The 17,938-nt window shown below is 34.4% G+C and overlaps 1 protein-coding gene across 1 annotated transcript; it reads left to right on the plus strand.

The window, feature by feature from the left end:
* The first annotated feature begins 1,138 nt into the window (after nucleotides 1-1,138).
* LOC126809696 (uncharacterized protein MAL13P1.304) lies at nucleotides 1,139-16,960 on the plus strand. Its single transcript, XM_050534424.2, has 9 exons — nucleotides 1,139-1,223; nucleotides 2,771-2,896; nucleotides 5,267-5,362; nucleotides 5,669-5,856; nucleotides 7,627-7,679; nucleotides 8,027-8,605; nucleotides 8,750-8,930; nucleotides 10,571-11,421; nucleotides 12,709-16,960. The coding sequence occupies exons 1-9, from the start codon at nucleotides 1,221-1,223 to the stop codon at nucleotides 12,840-12,842; spliced, it is 2,211 nt and encodes a 736-aa protein (XP_050390381.2). The 5' UTR covers nucleotides 1,139-1,220; the 3' UTR covers nucleotides 12,843-16,960.
* Nucleotides 16,961-17,938: the final 978 nt, after the last annotated feature.

Raw genomic sequence — 17,938 nt, forward strand, 5'->3', positions numbered from 1 at the left:
CAATATGAGTAATATTGGTACATGTTTTGATTTTGTTTTCTTAATTAAATGTTAAATAAGGAATAATGAGTAGGTTATACAATAGCATGGATTAAGCCGTGAGAAATTTTATATTTTAGCAAAAAATGCCGATGGCGCACCGTTACTTTATGGTAACAAATAATTTGAAGGCATGTGTACTTTGAAAGTGCTCTGTGGGGTTGGGTGGCCGAAAGGTTAGCGCGTGTGCGTTGTCATTGAGTCAGCTGCCGTGGTTTAGATTCCCCGATTGTAGGCCTGGTTTCCTCCTACTGCTAAAGACCCCTACACGCAAACGAATTATTGAAATAAAATTGAACCATATATGTTAGTCCCGAAATGGCCTAGTTTGTGTCATTTAATCATTAATCAGTCCATTTCATCTGTGGTTTACTGTTTATATTTTTAACTTTTGTAATATAACCAGTCCGCCTGCACTCTAAGTACTTTTTACCGTATTCGTATTAGAAATGTCCAAAATATTTATATTTGAACTGAAATTCAAAAGAAAATGAACTACATATTTTATTGATAATTATATTATAATATGTTGGTATTTGATGACGGCCTGTCGGCTGAAATTATTCATTATGATGAAATAAAGAATATTCCTTATCCCTTATTTGTGTAGTTATTGCAGTTATTCTCGCTCAAAAACGACAATTTATTCTCGGTACGTTCATCTCTGCAGAATGCTCAGAAATGGTCTCAGATAGCGTTTTCGGGCATCCTGCTTTCAAAATTCTCTGGGGGACGACCCACAGACCCCCCGCTAAACGGTTCGCGCCGGCGGCGCGAGCCGTGTGTCGGGCTCTGCCCGCCACCTCCGTCCACCCCCCCCCCCCAAAAAAAAATTTAATAAGATCTGCGGCCATGATTCTAACAGAGTGTTTTCCCATGATACTTTGTTGTCTGCAATATCATCACCCCGGTTAAAACGAACGTTAAATAAATCTTTTCACACGCATATTATTGTTCATTTGATCTTTATACCAGTACAATTAATCGATTTGTAAACCCCATTAAACCAGTCGACTGTCTCAAAATTAAGGTTTTAATAGATAGCTTTAACTCGACTAGATATTCGAGTCTACACAAATCTTTCCCCGTAACCGGAAGTAAATATTTGAGCGGAAGAAGATGGTGAACTGTACATAGTTTACTTAAGACACTTTAAAGTCAAACTTGTAATAAACATTTCAATGGTATAGATAAGCTATTATATTTGTCTTAATGCATCCCTTCTTTGTCCCAAATGAGTGTGCCGTCATCATATTACTAATGTCTTGGCTTTGAAAACGTCGCGAAAGACAATATAAATTATTATAAATCTGATTTTTTTTTAACTAATTGGCCTATTTATTTAGAGCCCTCTTCTTAGTTGTAGTATCAGTTTTGTTTTTAAATAGTATTCTAAAAAATAGGGGGGTTGGATGACCGAATGGTTAGAACGTGTACGCTGTACCATAAGGTCTGTCATTGAGTCAACTGGTGGGGTTTCAATTCACCAGTTGTACTTCTAAAGACCCCCACGCGCAAACAAATTATTGAAATAAAATTTAACCATGTGTTAGTCTCGAAATGACCTAGTTTGTGTCGAGTGGACATTCCCATTTCTCTCTCTCTCTGTCTAAAAAATATAATCTTTTAACAGTATGTAAAATAAGCCTACCCTAACCAAACCAACCCTTGTGTGGGTTCAAAATTTAGTATGTACTCTAATGTAAATAAAGCACATTGTTCACATTTTAATATTTGGAAATATAAAATCAACATATAAATATTATTATCATTGATTCACATTAAACATTTTTAATGCATACAGTAACATAATATTAATTTACTCTAGTAGTGTACATACATGCAAAAGCATTAACAACATAGGCTACAAATGTATCACATCATGTCATTATCATTCATAGATTTTAAACAAAGATTCAAAGCAAATTCACAATCACATTCATCAGGGCCGTGTACTGCAGTACAAATTATTAATAGCATGGACACACTATATGCTATTTCCATAAAAAGTGTTGTCTGGGTTTGCATTGGACCGTATCTTCTCATGCCTCATTATAATTCTTCTGTGCTATGGAATGAAATTGACAATTTTACAAATGATTATATAACCAGATTGTCTGGTTGATTATAGCCCAACAAGAAATTTTTAAAACACATATCAATATATTCATTTAATTTGAGTTACCGGTACTTTATTCTCTACTCTTGCTTTTATTGAAAAAATTCTTGCTTTTAAAACTGAAATATATTAGTCTGTTTACAGACGACTAAATCCTTTTTCTGCCAAAATGCAAAAAGGAAGCCATGAATGGAACCATGTTCCTGAAGTGAGGACCATGAGTTTTTACAACATCTAGATGTTGCTAGACACGTGAACGGTAGCGTCCAATCAGAGATAGTGATACAAACACACTCAAATCAAACATGCAGACCTCCACGGAAACCTTGACATTGAATGAACCTTGAACTTTGCAACTCGATTATCACAAGTAGACATTTTAGCTGGAAATTGCGAGACTTGGTATTTGTGATGATCGAAAAATCTGATCGACCCCCCCAGCTGGGTCAGTAATAGTCAGTGTCCAATCGAAATTAGTGCTGAAATATGCAGTGTATTACGTAAAGGGCTTGATAATGGACAGTTACATTTATTTTATGAAACAGCCAATACTGCTAATAAATTTCATTATATTTTGGTTATAAAAGTGTTTATTCTTCCCTTATTCTTTAGTCACAAGCAGTAATGAAGTGTGGGTTTTGTAAGAGGGGTAAAGAAGTTGAAGATGTTTGTGGAGAATTACACCATGTAAAGACCCCGAAACTAGGAAAACCTTGTACGGCTCATCATAAATGTATGGTATGTAGAATAGACCACACATAGAATAACTCTTGAACTATAGACCACATGTAGAATAGAAATGAAATGGGGTTTAACGTCCTACTGATCTGCTTCCGAACTGGGCTAATGAAGACGGGCATACGCCATACAGTGTGCCATGAGGGAAATTTTGCCCGGACAGCAGCACTACGGCTCTTATATCGAATTTAAAATGTCAAGGAATCTTTAACGTGCATGCCAATGTGTACACGAGACGTCAGTTTTTCGTAACATTCGAACGACTAGACAGCTGACCTTGTCAGGCCCGTCCGTCCTGCATCACTGACAAGGAGGAACCACGCTGGAAAATCTGGATGAACTTTCTTGGCCAATCCGTATGCCCGTCTTCATTAGCCCAGTTCGGAAGCAGAACAGTAGGACGTTAAACCTCATTTCATTTCCCCGTCTTCATTAGCCCAGTATAGGAGCAGAACAGTAGGACGTTAAACCCCATTTCATTTCATTTGGACTAAAAACATCTTCAAACTAATTAATCTATCAAAATTTTGCTTCAAATCCTTCTCAAAACACTGTTTTTGCAAGGGAATACCCATACCATAAAAAATCTATTAAAAGAAATCATGTTTGTGTCATGTGACTTAGCTGACGCACTACCTAGCAACAGGTGTGAAGCCGGAAGAGAATTCATTGCATACACAAGACAATATTGTCTTTAATCACAATCCATAAATCATAAATATAGAAGCCTAATTAAATTCTCAGATTATCCACTGCCCACGTCTTTTTCTGTGGTTTTTATCTCAGAAAATGTTGTACGTTTAGCTCTTCATCAAGTTTATCAACATATACATCAAGCGCTCAATCTTTGCATGCTACCTTTGACATTCCTAATCGTCAGGCTGCCGATTAGGCGAACCCTTACATTTTTGTCCTGTATGCGTTCCATGGTTGTTTTTAAGGGAATCCAGTATTTTTCTAGTAAGATTGGGTATTTCTACTTTCCATATATACCAAAATTGTCATACTTTCATTGGAAATAACCACCCGATAAATACTTTTCTGACAAAGTATTTATCGGGTGGTTATTTCCAATAAAAGTATGGTAATTTTGGTATATATATATGGAAAGTAGAGATATCCAATCTTACTAGAAAAATACTGGATTCCTTGAAAAACACTCATGGAGCGTATACAGGACAAAAATGTAAGGGTTCCCCTAATCAACAGCCCGACGATTAGGAATTTCTGCACGCGTGATGTCAAAGGTCACAGGCGAACATTGAGCGCTTGATGTACAAGTTGATAAACTTTATGAAGAGTTAGACGTACAACATTTTCTGAGACAAAAAAACGCGGGTAGTGGATAATCCGAGAATTTAATTAGGATTCGATATTTGTAATAAATAGTAAGCGATTAAAGACAACATAGTTTTATGTATGCAATGAATTCTCCTCTGACTTCCAAGAGAGGTAAGTCACGTGACGTAAACATGACCTGGTTTTATCGAAATTTTATAGCAGGACATTCCTTCGCAATTACAATGTTTGAGAAGGATTTGAAGCAAAGTTATGTCAAATTAATTAGTTTGAATATGTTTTTAGTCCATATATACCATTAAATCACCCAGTTTGTACGTGGGAACCCATCTTTAAGAAAACACACAGGAATTTCTCATACACAAGTTACTATATTTCCAAATCCCACCATCCCACGGGTCTGTCATACACCAGTTCACAATTACTTTAAATTTAGAAATGGTGTTCATGTTCTTGAAACAAAGAAAACTGTTGATTTCCAACCATTCCCAATAATAATTGTATATTTATTTCATCATATTACCTCGCTCTATGACAAAAATTGTAAAAAGTTAGATAAAAATAAATTGAGTAAAAAGGGATAACCTTTAATAGGATCCTTGACTTGACTCTAAACTCTTGAAATCTCTCGGCAAACCTCGACAGATTCCGTTACTCTACATCTAGCCTCGGCTGTATGACGGTAAGTGATATGTACCTACACCTATACAATTGCGATGCCGCTTTTAAAAAGAAGTTATCAAAATTGCGTTGTTCGAAGCGTGTGTAGAGTTTTTAGTGCAAAGTTGTCCTTGTTTGAAGAAAATCGGATAAACTTGAAAGAAAATCAGCTTCAGACTTTGAAATATTTGAATTATAAAACATTCTTCAAAGGCGTCGTCATGGACAACGCCGTTGGTAAACCGGGAACTTGAAAGTAGTTCCGATGGCGGACTTCGTCATACAACAGCCGGGGCTAGATGTAGGGTACTTTAATCTGCTGAGGTTTGCCAAGTGCTCTTGAAATGCCACAGCAATACATGTAGTTCTGGATTCACATATGGTATGCAGATGATTAAATTTATTTTACAGCAATATTCAGCAATGTTAATCCAGTATACGGACAGTTATTTTGGAGGTTTTAAGATTGACAAGGTGCTAGAAGAACAAAAGAGAGGGAGATTTTCGGTAAGAATTTTAATTAAAGGAGAATTCCCTTATTTCACAGGGTATCTGTTGATACTGTTGAGTTCAATTATGGTATGTAATTTATCCACAATAATACCTGATAGACATATATTGTAATTTCGTTAAGAAAATCAGACATTATTCTATAGTGTTGTTAACATTTATCATTGACAAAGTGTAAAAAATCTATCCGAATTTAATGCTAATTCACAGACAATACTTAATTAAAAAATCTGATTCAAGATAAAACATTCATGATTATTTGATTGTATAGTTTCCTTTAAATATTTTTGTTGTGTTTCTCAGAAATGTACAATTTGCAAAAGTAAGAAAGGGAAGTCAAAAGGAATGCTGACTGGAGCTACATCTGGATGTGCCGTACAATCATGTAGAAAAACTTTCCATTTTTATTGTGCTAGGACAAGTAATGAATGTATTACTAAAAGATTGGTTGTTAGTTTTAAAAGTAGTGGAAAAATCACAGTTCTATACAGGTATGATATTAATATCATCAATTATTTGAACTAATTTTAATGGTAATATAACTTTGGAAATATGTTTTTCGGACCAGTTATGTTGGACAATGTTTTATACAGCCATGATCCCTCTTAACACCAGGATTGAATACTTACAACTTTTAGTTTGGTAAATTTTATAATTCTGTATCATACAAATAGTATGTCATATTGAGCTTGTAGACATGACTTTTGGGGTTTGCTTTGTCAAGAGTTATTTAAACTGGTATCGTATCATAAATATATTGCAAATAAATTTTATAACAATTTTACCAAATATTGAGAAACGTAGAAACATCTACCACCAACATAATAATGGCCTTTTTTGTTCAGGGCTCAAAATTCACAACAGCCATCGCAGGCATTGCCATCGTAAACATGGGAATGGCCTTCGATGGCTTGAACATCACAGCCCAAAATTGCTATCGTAAATTTCGGAAAAAAATCAATAAAAATATGACAGCCATTGGCTGTAGAAATACCTTAAATTGCCGTCGATGGCACTCATATCAGAAGCCAAATTAAATGAAAAAGTTCATATTGTGTGAGATGCATTTTTTCCGTAAAACGTGGCTAGCTCAATACCTCCCACGATAATTGTCTAGGCACAACTGTCCGTGTTCTGTTTCTATGATTAACATGACTAAAAATAGAACAAATTATCAAAGCAGAAATTGTATGATTGGTAACCCAAAGTAGGGATCTCTCTAGACGCGAGAAATTACGAGATGGAGACGTGAAAATTTTGACAAGCACGAATGTCAGAGAACAGATTTTATTTTGATGGCATCTTCTAGGGTTTATATTTTGAATGGGGGCAAACTAAAAAATGTTTAGAAATGTCGGCAAATATTTCGATTGGAATATAGTGTAAGTAGTCAAGTGCTATATTTAGCAGACGACAGATGATGTCTTAACCAAAAAAGTTTCGAAATGTCAAATGTGTGTTTTACCTTCATCCATATGTCAAGCGGAGAAGACCTATAAGATGGAAACCGGTCTTCCGCGGGAAAATAGTATCGACATTTGGTAAATGGATTGCACATTGACTTCGTGGATATCATCACATGTGGAGGAAGAGAATGGAGTCATGTAGATCATATGTACGCAGAATCTCCGAATAGCATATTATCGACATATCGGGAAAATAGTATCGACATTTGGTAAATGGATTGCACATTGACTTCGTGGATATCATCACATGTGGAGGAAGAGAATGGAGTCATGTAGATCATATGTACGCAGAATCTCCGAATAGCATATAGCATAATTAGCGGACGTTTTAAGGCAAGTGTCATTAAAAAATCGAATGTCATGGAAAATCTCGATGTCATTTGAGGGCACTTACAGCCAAAAACTCATGTTTTTTGTCTCTTTATAACAAATGCAGAATCAAATGAATAGATGGGCCCTTCTTCTTTTCCAAGTCTGTCAGTATAGCTACAACAATTCACAAAATATTTTTAATGATTTCAACCAAGAGCTGAATCAACTGTATGGCTTCATTGCATTATTGAAGTCTATTTAAGTTTTCAACAGATTTTAAAAAATGGCCTTCGATAATCTCAAAATTGTAAAAATGGCCTTGGTTTTGAACGAAAAGACCTTAGAGAGGCTTTGCTGTATACAACCATTTTCAAAAAATGGCCTTAGATACAGATCAGCTAATTTTGAGCCCTGTTGTTAATGACGTCATTCCTAACTAGCAATCTTTTAAATACTCTGAATTGTTTCTCTTCTTAATTTTAGAGTGTTTTGTTCTAAAGAACATGAAAAATTATACCGTGAAAACCTAAAAGATTGTAAGTACCTATAAACTTATCTTGGGGAAAATAGCAACCTATTAACCATATATTATTGCTACCACCCTTGCCTGTCTGTCAATGATTCATTGACGACACTCTTAGTGACGATCATCCAAACAAAGAAGCCTTTTGAACGTTATAAAGTTATTGCCATTAATGTATCAGTTTTTCTGCCTTCACTTTCTTGTGAACGCAATAGTCTAAAGAGGTAGAATGAACCGACTGGGTGTAGATGTGCAGTTGGTGATCTCTCCAAGTGTAGACCTATACACATTTTGCATTAATTTAAAGAACTTGAGAGATTGATCTAAGATTGTCATACAGCTTTTCAACATCTATTACAGACAGTAAAGATATGAATAAAAATGATCAGAATGATGACAGTGATGAAGATGAAGATGATGATGATGATGATGATGATGATGATGATGAAGATAATGATCTTGTTGATGATGAAGATTTTAGTATGAATGACACAGTTGATCGTTTTGGAAATAATAACCATGACACAACAAACATTTGTATATCAAGCCCTAATATTCCATCTGGTAAAAAAACAATAAAGAAAACACCCAAGCTTGAAAACCCTGATGACATGATAAATTTAAAACGTATGTTAGATCACATAAACTTTGAAAGGGAATGTCCTAGAAAGAAAAAAACTAAATTACCAGATGATAAATCATCTGAAGAGGAATCTGCTGAAACACCACCTACAGATGAAGAAGAACTTGACTGTAGTGTACTGTCAACAGATCAAAATGGAAATTGTTTAAAGGAAAAAACTAAAACTTCTTCAAACCCTCTTGACAATACGACTACTGATGAAAAGAATGAGTCTAGTACAAGAAAGCCAAGTCCTGTTAAATCAGAAAGTCCAATAAAGAGTAAAGCTTCTACAGAAAATATTAGAAAATCTTTAGGTACGTGATGGGTCTTTTTTTGCTTTTGTCCAAAACTTCCATTCTAATACATCTTTTATAACATATTTGCAATTACAGTTACAAGCATAATTTTGATGAAATATTATTTCTGTTTATTTGTATATATTTTTTTCTTTGCTGTAGAATATGCAGTTTGTATTTTATCATCAACTGACAAAATTGAAGAACAAAGAAGAGAACTGCGGGATATCATTGCTTCATGTTATACTGTTGATAGAATAGTAATATGGCAGGATATTTCATCTAACATCTTAAACAAAGATCTCACTCCATATTTCATGCATTCAATATCTAAAGAAATGATGTAAGTACTGTCTTCAGGACGGGAAATAATGAGATTAATTCTACCTGACAAATGTCAGACAAAAAGGAATTAGTACCTAACATTTTGAATTTTGTACTGTAGATGTCTTATAACATTATCAAAAAAACAACGTAAATAGACAGTACGAGAGTTGTCGTTTTCCCCGGCTCTAAATAGACAAATCTGTGACAATGCCTGAATTTGTGTCTGACCATGTCTGTGATGTGCCTTATTTCGAATTCGAGTACATTGGCATTGCCTGTCTGTCTATCTGTCCATCCACTGACTGGGGGGGGGGGTTGGGGGGGATGGCCGAATGGTTAGCATGTGCGTGCTGTATCATAAGGTCTGTCATTGAGTAAACTGGCGTGGTTTTTGATTCCCCGGTCGTACGTGACAAGAAGTAGGGTCGCCAGTCAAACGAATACTAGTCTGGATGAGTTGTCAACATTTGAGAATAATTGGTCATTGTCTAGATTATCAAGTCTTTTACATTATCATAAACAAAGTCTAAGGGGGGTAACTAGCCTAAAACAAGATGTTGACGCCCATGAAATTAATTTAAGAATGCCATTTCAGAAAATCCATTTGCCAGTTTAATATCCAACACTCTTATTTTTTTTTTATTGTAAAATTTCTCTCTTCATGGGCCATATTTATGTTTTATTTAATTAATGCTAATTCATCCTCACGATTCATATTCATTTATATTAATGCAAGAATTATGGGATTTATTGTGGGAAGGGGCGAAACTCTTACTTGACTTGACCAAAGATAGTGGATAATCAACCACATAAAAAACAAACTCCCGGTTATTCATGGGCAATATAACTTTTTGTCAAATATTGACGATAAATCACGTTTTTAGCTTGTGGTCCCTCTAGAGGTCTCAATTTTTATCCGATTTAGGAAACTGTTTAAATGTATCACCGTTACACCCTAATGATGGTTGAGTTTGAATTTTGTGAAAATCTAACCTGAATTGCATGGACAAAAAGGCTGATCCTTGTACGCAAATAGTGTAAAAGTATGTAATACCAAGGTTGTGAACATTCTAGAAGTCACAATTTTTAGCCAATTTTGATGAAACTTGAAATGTATGATTATAATACAAAGATGTTGGTTCCCTTCGATAGTTGTGCATATTGGACAATAACTTCCTGGATTATGGCCCCTGATGGTACGAAAAATCATGTTTTTAGCTTGTGGATCCTCTAGGTCACAATTTTTATGTGATTTTAAAAAAACATTTAAATGTATCACCGTTACACCCTAATGACGGTTGAGTTTGAAAATCGTACCAAAACTGCCTGACAAAATGGCTACTCCTTGCACGCAAATAATGTAAAAGTATGTATTACCAAGGTTGTGGACTCTCTAGAAGTCACACTTTTATCCAATTTTGATGAAACTTAAAATATATCTTTATATCCCATACTTCAATATTCGTGCATTTCAGACCATAACTTCCTGGATTATGGCCCCTGATTGTACAAAAAATAGCGGGTTTTTTTTTTAGCTTCTCTATCCATCTCTTGCAAAATGTGGGCGTATCTTGCGTGGCAACTGCTGATTTCTCATATTACAATATATATATGTATATATGTTATTACAATTTCATAAATATTTTTATCCTTTAGTTCAAATTCAACTAAAACCCTTAGAAGCCTCCTCTTTTCTGAGAGCTATTTGAAAAAGAAAAGGGATACAGATTATCTATACCAGTCGACATTCATCAAGGACTTAAAAGACCCGGTCGTTGACAGAAATGTTTTACAAAGTACTTGGAAAACAATATCAAACAATTTGAAAACAGCATCAGCATCTAAGGGAATATTAGTAGGAGAACTGGTATCTGTAACAAACAGTAAAGCACTGATTCTGTTTATTGGGGATGTTCTTGATAAAGACCAAACCATAAGATCAAAATTTCCTGAAGAAACACCTACAGTTTATACCTGGGGCGAAAATACATCCTTAACAACTTTTACAGATGACAACTACATGTATAATCAAACTGAAGTTGATATTTTATCTTCGTATCTTGATGATCAAAAACAACCAATCAGTGATGTGGTGATACAACCTAATGATAATCTCTTATTAAAATCACTTAATTCACAAACTGTTGTCAGCCATCTTGTAGACAAATATAGAAATGTTGCAAAAAAGGAAGTTCAATATGGTGATCCAATCTGTTTAATTTTATTAACAGAACTGGACACTAAATTGATCAATGTTGAAAACTATGTGCATAAAATGTTAAATCATTTCATCACAGAGAAGAAATCACAATATTCTAATTTCATTGTACTTTTACCAGTCACTGGATTTGCTCAGGCACACAGCTTTCACAGAGATATTAAAAACTGTGTGCAGGGTAAAGTGGATGTACAAGTTATTAGTGCTTATGATCCAAAGGCTAATAGAATATCATGTGTGTTTGTGGAAATGAAGATTCTTCCTGGTGTATCTAATAGTGCAAAAAGTAGTAAGTTCAGTTGCTTACATAATTTAGAATAGATTTTATTATTGAAATGTAACCCCACATGTTTTTGTGACCATATTATCATATGGTCATGTTGTTATGCTGTTTGTCCATCGACAAAAGGGGGGTTGGATGGCTGAATGGTTAGCGTGCGCGAGCTGTATCATAAAGTCTGTCATTGAGTCGACTGGTGTGGTTTCGAATCCCCGGTTGTACGTGGCAAGGAGTAGGGTCGCCTGTCCAGCCTCGTGGGTTTTCTCCGGGTCCTCCGGTTTCCTCCCACTGCTAAAGACCCCTACGCGCAAGCTAATTATGTAAATAAAATTAAACTATATGTTAGTCCCGAAATGACCTAGTTTGTGTCGAGTGGACGTTAAACCCCATTTCTCTCTCTCTCTCTCCATCGACAAAATTGTCTTGTAAATACCACAGCTTTCATTAGATCTTTGTAAAAATTTAAAGTGATATGAAACTGGATTTTGGTGGAGCTTTTTGTACAATCTAAAGTTAGTTTTGTGGTAATGGTGGTGCAGATTTTACCATATTTAAACTTGATTAACACACTTTAATTCTTCACTAATTTTTATTCACTGTTCTGATGTTAATATTGGAAAAAAAGGTGCATATCAATTTTACCATACACTTACTCGATCCACAGAATTGTATTCTTTATCAATTTAATATTAGAGTAAACCTGGTGAGGTGCAGAGCAGCTTCGTCCATTTATGCAACAGTTAATTCCACATTTATTGCCCTGTATTTATGTTTTCATAAACATACTTTATTGTACACTCTACCTTGTTCTTAACTGATTTTAATCAACTTTACAGAAATAATTAATATGAATAGTAGTATCAGTCTGATTATTGTCAATGATTTATATTTATAAATATAAATTACTGTACTCATACTCACTCCTAAGTGTTAATAAGTTCTAGTCCAAATTAATTGTCAGAAATGATTCCAAAAGATTTTGAGTGTGTTCAAAAAGTACTTCCAGAGTTATTGTTCCTGACTTGATTGTTGACCCTTTTGATTTGGGTTCTTAACCAATTTTCACAATAGTGGATAGTGATCATTATTTACAATTTAAATTGTTCTGTACGTTAAACAAATAAAATGGAAGAACGAATCATGAAATGACAAAGCTTCTGGTGAGTGTATCTTACCATGTGAATGCCATGGAGTAAATGTCACCTGAAGTTATTTATTCATTTGGCATGGTAGGCTTTATTTCCCGATTAAAGTTGTAAAACAGTTTGCTATATCCTAATTTGTGTATTATTTCAGAACCAGCAGTTGTAGTTAGACCATACATTCAAGATGGAGAGATGCCATCAACTTCTGGAACCAGTAAAAAAAGACGACTTAAAGCCACACTATCACCAAGTGCTCTCAGTTTTCAGCATAATTTAAAAAAATAACAAATAATGAGATGTATATTATTGTTTTTAAAAGAATGACATTATTTCAAAGAGCAGCTATATTATATATACAATCTTCAACAAAGGTGAACATGAGTAGCTATCACAAGCTGTTAACCTTCCTTGCATACCATTAAATAGTTCGCACTGTTGTTTGTGTATATATATATATTCATATTTTTCTCATTTTTTATCTTTTTGTGTATATGCTTGATAACGACTTGTGAAGTCTTGTTGAAAATCGCATTGAAATAAACCATAGTAATTGTTATCCCAAAAAAGTATGCTATTTGATTATGTTCCAATTACTAAATGCCATTCAAAGAATGAAGAATAAACTGTAGTGTTGATATGACATTTTAAAGATATATGCTTCTATTATTACACATGTGTGCATGAGATCGAGATTATACTATTCATTATTCTGTTTTAGCTTTAGATGTTATTGTAACAACTACGTTTATATTGTGAGTATGAGTATAAATGGCTCCCCCAGTAGTCATATATTGTTGTCCCCCGTCCGTAAGTCGTTCTTGCGTCCACAATCAGAGGCTCTAGAGGCTAAAGTTAATATCTAAAGGACTTTAAATTTATACACAATGTTTAAGGTGATGAGACGAAGAAGCCTATTGATTTTCATCGATTTCCAATAATTACCACCAGAGTTATGGCCCTTGATCACTTTAAAAAATCTTGTGGATGCTCTACAAGCTACAGTTTATATCCAATTGACTTTAAATCCATACACAGTGTTTAAGGTCATCAGATGAAGAACTCTTGATTTTCAACTATTTCCGGTAATTACATCCAGAGTCCTGGCCCTTGATCACTTTGAAATATCTTGTGGACACTCTAGACGTGAAAGGCAATATTTGATTGACTTCAAATTTATACACAGTATTTAAGGCCACGAGATGAAGAAGCCTGTCAATTTTGAACGATTTCCAATGATTATGGAAATTGATATTAAATGTTTTGTATGCTAAATGTTAGAATAGGGTAGAACTAGAGAAGCCAAATGGGTTGTTAATTGTAATCAGATTTAGTGTGTCGACTCACCATACGACTTAGCTGCTTTGGGCGTATGTTTCGTTGCCCGGCAACCTATCTTTAAAAATTTGTTTTACTCAACGATAAAATTTAATTAAAATACTTAAAATAATAAATTTGATGAATAAAAATTGAACTGAATAAACTACATTTATATTGTGAGTATATATATATATAGCTCCTACATGAGGTGGTCGATGAAATATAATGAAAATGAACCAACCAGGTTAATGAATACAGTAAAAAAAAATAGTTTTAGGAAGTCTGGCCATCAAATAAATTAAAATTCTTACAATAATGAATTTGTTGAATAAAATTTTAACTGAATAAATAGATGTGAACAATATGTTTGCAATTAATGAAAAATGTGTCATTGACCTTAGATTTCACTTTTTATATGTGGTAGTATACTGTCATCACCCCAGTCCGTCTGGCATCCACAGTGTTTAAGGTCATGAGACAAAGAAGCCTATTGATTCGCAGCAAATTCTGATAATTAGTCAGAGTTATGGCCCTTGAACACTTTGAAAAATCTTGTGGACACTCTAGAGGCTAAAGTTAATATCTGATTGACATTAAATTTATGTACAGTGTTTACGGTCGTAAGACAAAGAAGCCTATTGATATTCAGCGATTTCCAATAGTAACTGCCAGAGTTATGGCCCTTGATCTCTTTGAAATATCTAGTTAATGCTTTATAGGCTAAAGTTAATATCCAATTGACTTTGTTTTAGGTCACGAGACGGAGAAGGATTTCTGATAATTACTGCCAAGAGTTATGGAACTTGATTGTTTTGAAATATCTTGTGGACACTCTAGGGGCTAATGTTTATATCCGATTGATGTTAAATTTATACGCACTGTTTAAGGTCATGGGATGAAGAAGTCTATTGATTTTCAACTATTTTCGATAATTATAGTCCTTGATCTCTTTGAAAAATTTTGTAGAAGCTCTTGAGGATAAAGTTAATATCTCATTGACTTTAAATTTATACACATTGTTTTGGGTCATGAGACAAAGAATCCTATTCATTTTCAACGATTTCTGATAATTACTGCCAGAGTTAAGGCCATTAATCACTTTGAAAAATCTTGTGAACACTCTAGAGACTAAAGTTAATATGAATTGTTTAAGGTCATGTGACAAACAATCGCAACAAATTCTAATGTTTTCTGATAATTACTTCATGGGTTATTACTCGTAATCAGATTTTCATGTGTTGTAAATGTTCTCATTACTGACAAAAGAAAAAATATGCGACAACACTTGTTGACTGCTCGGACGACTTGGCTGCTGTGTTTATACACCCACACTGAATTTTGGTCATATTTTGTCATTAGTCATCACCCCTGTCGGTCCACAAGCAATTATGGATAACCTAGAAACCAACAGTTAAATTTATACCAAGTGGATGCTCTAAAGTTATTACTTACCATCTGATGGATTTGAAATCAATTTATACACAGCTTTATTGATGAGACAAAAAAGCCTATTTTCAATGATTTCCAAATATTCAAACAGCTAAATTTCTAAAGTTATCATCTAATAACCATAGATGTTTTGTGTAATAAATGTTAACACTAGGTAGAACTAGAAGCCAATTTCTAATAATTGCTTGTGGCCGCTCTTGTTAGAATATGCTCCCATTAGCTACTAACAGATGACTTAGTTGCTGTGAGCATATTTCCTTGTCTGACTATCCAATTCAACATGGGCAGTCCATATAAATTATAATAAAGCTTAATGGTTATTGAGTACCAGTATACAAAATGTGAGAAAATATTTCATAAAATCTATATGAGAAAGAGCAAAACACATTCTGTTTGTGTACATTGTGTAGACAGTTTATGTATATTTAATCAAGATGTTTGATTGAAAAATTTTGACATCAGTGCTTATTTACTGTTTATTTGTTTTACGCATTTTATTGCTCATTGTTTTTATCACATAGAATGTCAAAGTTATTGTGGTAATTACTGTTTGTTTACTTTTTTAATTTTAGAATTGTAGAATGCAATGGAAATAGATCATTAAGCCTAAAAGTTAGAAACCTACTTAGTATGGTTATTTCCACCATGTGTTCCAACTGAAAATTTGTAAAGTAATTTGTGGGTGTATTGGAAATGTTTTGTTAGGGCAGGCAGGGGATAAGTGACCTTATAATCTCACTTCATTACTAGCAGTCTAGAGTCGTAATTAAGGTGTTGTGAAACAGCTATTCATTTTCTGTATGTTTGATCAGATAAAGAAAATATTCTTCTCCTTGGATTTGACACACCAATATCAAAATGAAAGGAAAACAGCAATACAATATATAAATCAAAATTATAAAAAGATGCACTATTTTACAGAATTCAAATTTAACCTAATGTTCTCATTACTGGCAAAAGAAAAAATATGCAACAATACTTGTTGATGGCCCGGACGACTTGGCTGCTGTGGGTGTTTTTTCGTTGCCTAGCAACCTATCTTTAGAAAGACCTACAGGCGGTCGGTCCATCCGGTGTCCACAATTGCTTGTGAATTCTCTAGGCGCTAAAGTTAACATCCGATTGACTTGAAATTTATACAGTGTTTAAGGTCATGAGATGAAGAAGCCTATTGATTTTCAACGATTTCCGATAATTACTGCCATAGTTATGGCCTTTGATTACTTTGAAAAATCGTGTGGATGCTCTGGGGGCTAATGTTAATATAAATTGTTTAAGGTCATGAGACAAACAATCGAAACCAATTCTAATGTTTTCTGATAATTACTTCTTGGGTTATTACTCGTAATCAGATTTTCATGTTTTATAAATGTTCTCATTACTGACAAAAGAAAAATATGCAACAACACTTGTTGACTGCCAGAACGACGTAGCTGCTGTGGCTTAATTTATGAACAACTAGAACAGTAGAATTTTCTATTTCTGTCATGTATGCTTCGCTTTTCTATTTATATTGAAATTTAGAATTTTATTAGTTAATTATTAGAGTAATTCTTTACTTTTATTGTTTACAATATTTATAGTAATTTTGTACTGGATGATAATGACATTTATGCAATTAAACAAATACACATGTAGTTCGCATTTTAAATTTCTAAATGAAGTAGAATGTTCATACTTTGTGTAGGTCTTTATTAGATGAATGCCTTGACTGATGGTGGTTATTCGGCTCAAAATGTGTTTACCTACTATTCCTGACCCAGAATACAGCAATTTGAAAGTGGTCCAACATAGCCTTATTTATGTGTTCTTGGGACTGAAATCCAACCTGATGCCAAACTGAATTCCAGATTTTGGAGGAGTGGGAAAAAAAATCTTCGTTTAGAGTCTACGGAGTCGCAATATGCGAAGCCTGTCACAGGAGAGCGATGAAGCGACAAAGTTCTACGGCGTCGGGAGGTATGGGGGGTATCCCACAATAGTTTTGAAAAATAGACAGATACCGGTATGCAAACTTGTTTTCCTGCTATTCCAGCCAGTAAGGACAGCAACTTGAAAGTGGTCCAATATAGCCTTATTTAGGTGGCTGACCTGAATTCCAATCAACCAATCGATGAAATTGACCAAACAAATAATGAAAATGCTCGAAAATTCTCAATAACAGTCCACGAGCTGCTGTCTGTGAAGTCGGTCGAAGTAACTACCACGTCAGTATGGGAGCCTACAGATCTATATTTGTTTTCATTTTTTTTTATACTTTCGATGACCTACACTACATGAAGATCTGACCGGTTGTATCGATAGGTCACGTCAGAGGTCATATGAGCGGCTTTTGATCCTATGATGTCAGACATTTGATTAACCAATCAGCATTGATGTTACTAGTGGATTACCCACTGTTCCATGAAAAACATGCCTAAAGCTCGCCGTAATTACAGACCATTTCATTGGCTATAGCACACATCATTCAGATAATGATAACAACTCTTCCAGATCCTAGTGTAGTAAAGCCAAGTAAAATGAAATTTTGAACTATCAAAACGAAACGAAATAGGATCTGTGTTTTAATCAGATTGGGAAGCCTCCCCAAGAAAATTTCGAAAATTAAACGGCCT

Source organism: Patella vulgata, chromosome 2, assembly GCF_932274485.2.
Source record: "Patella vulgata chromosome 2, xgPatVulg1.2, whole genome shotgun sequence".
Lineage (NCBI taxonomy): Eukaryota > Metazoa > Mollusca > Gastropoda > Patellidae > Patella > Patella vulgata.

Excerpts from the sequence above, each read along its gene's own strand:
- LOC126809696 (XM_050534424.2), top strand. Across the intron at positions 2,897-5,266 it reads CGGCTCATCATAAATGTATG|CAATATTCAGCAATGTTAAT; the intron begins GTATGTAGAATA and ends TTTATTTTACAG. Across the intron at positions 7,680-8,026 it reads CCGTGAAAACCTAAAAGATT|ACAGTAAAGATATGAATAAA; the intron begins GTAAGTACCTAT and ends CATCTATTACAG.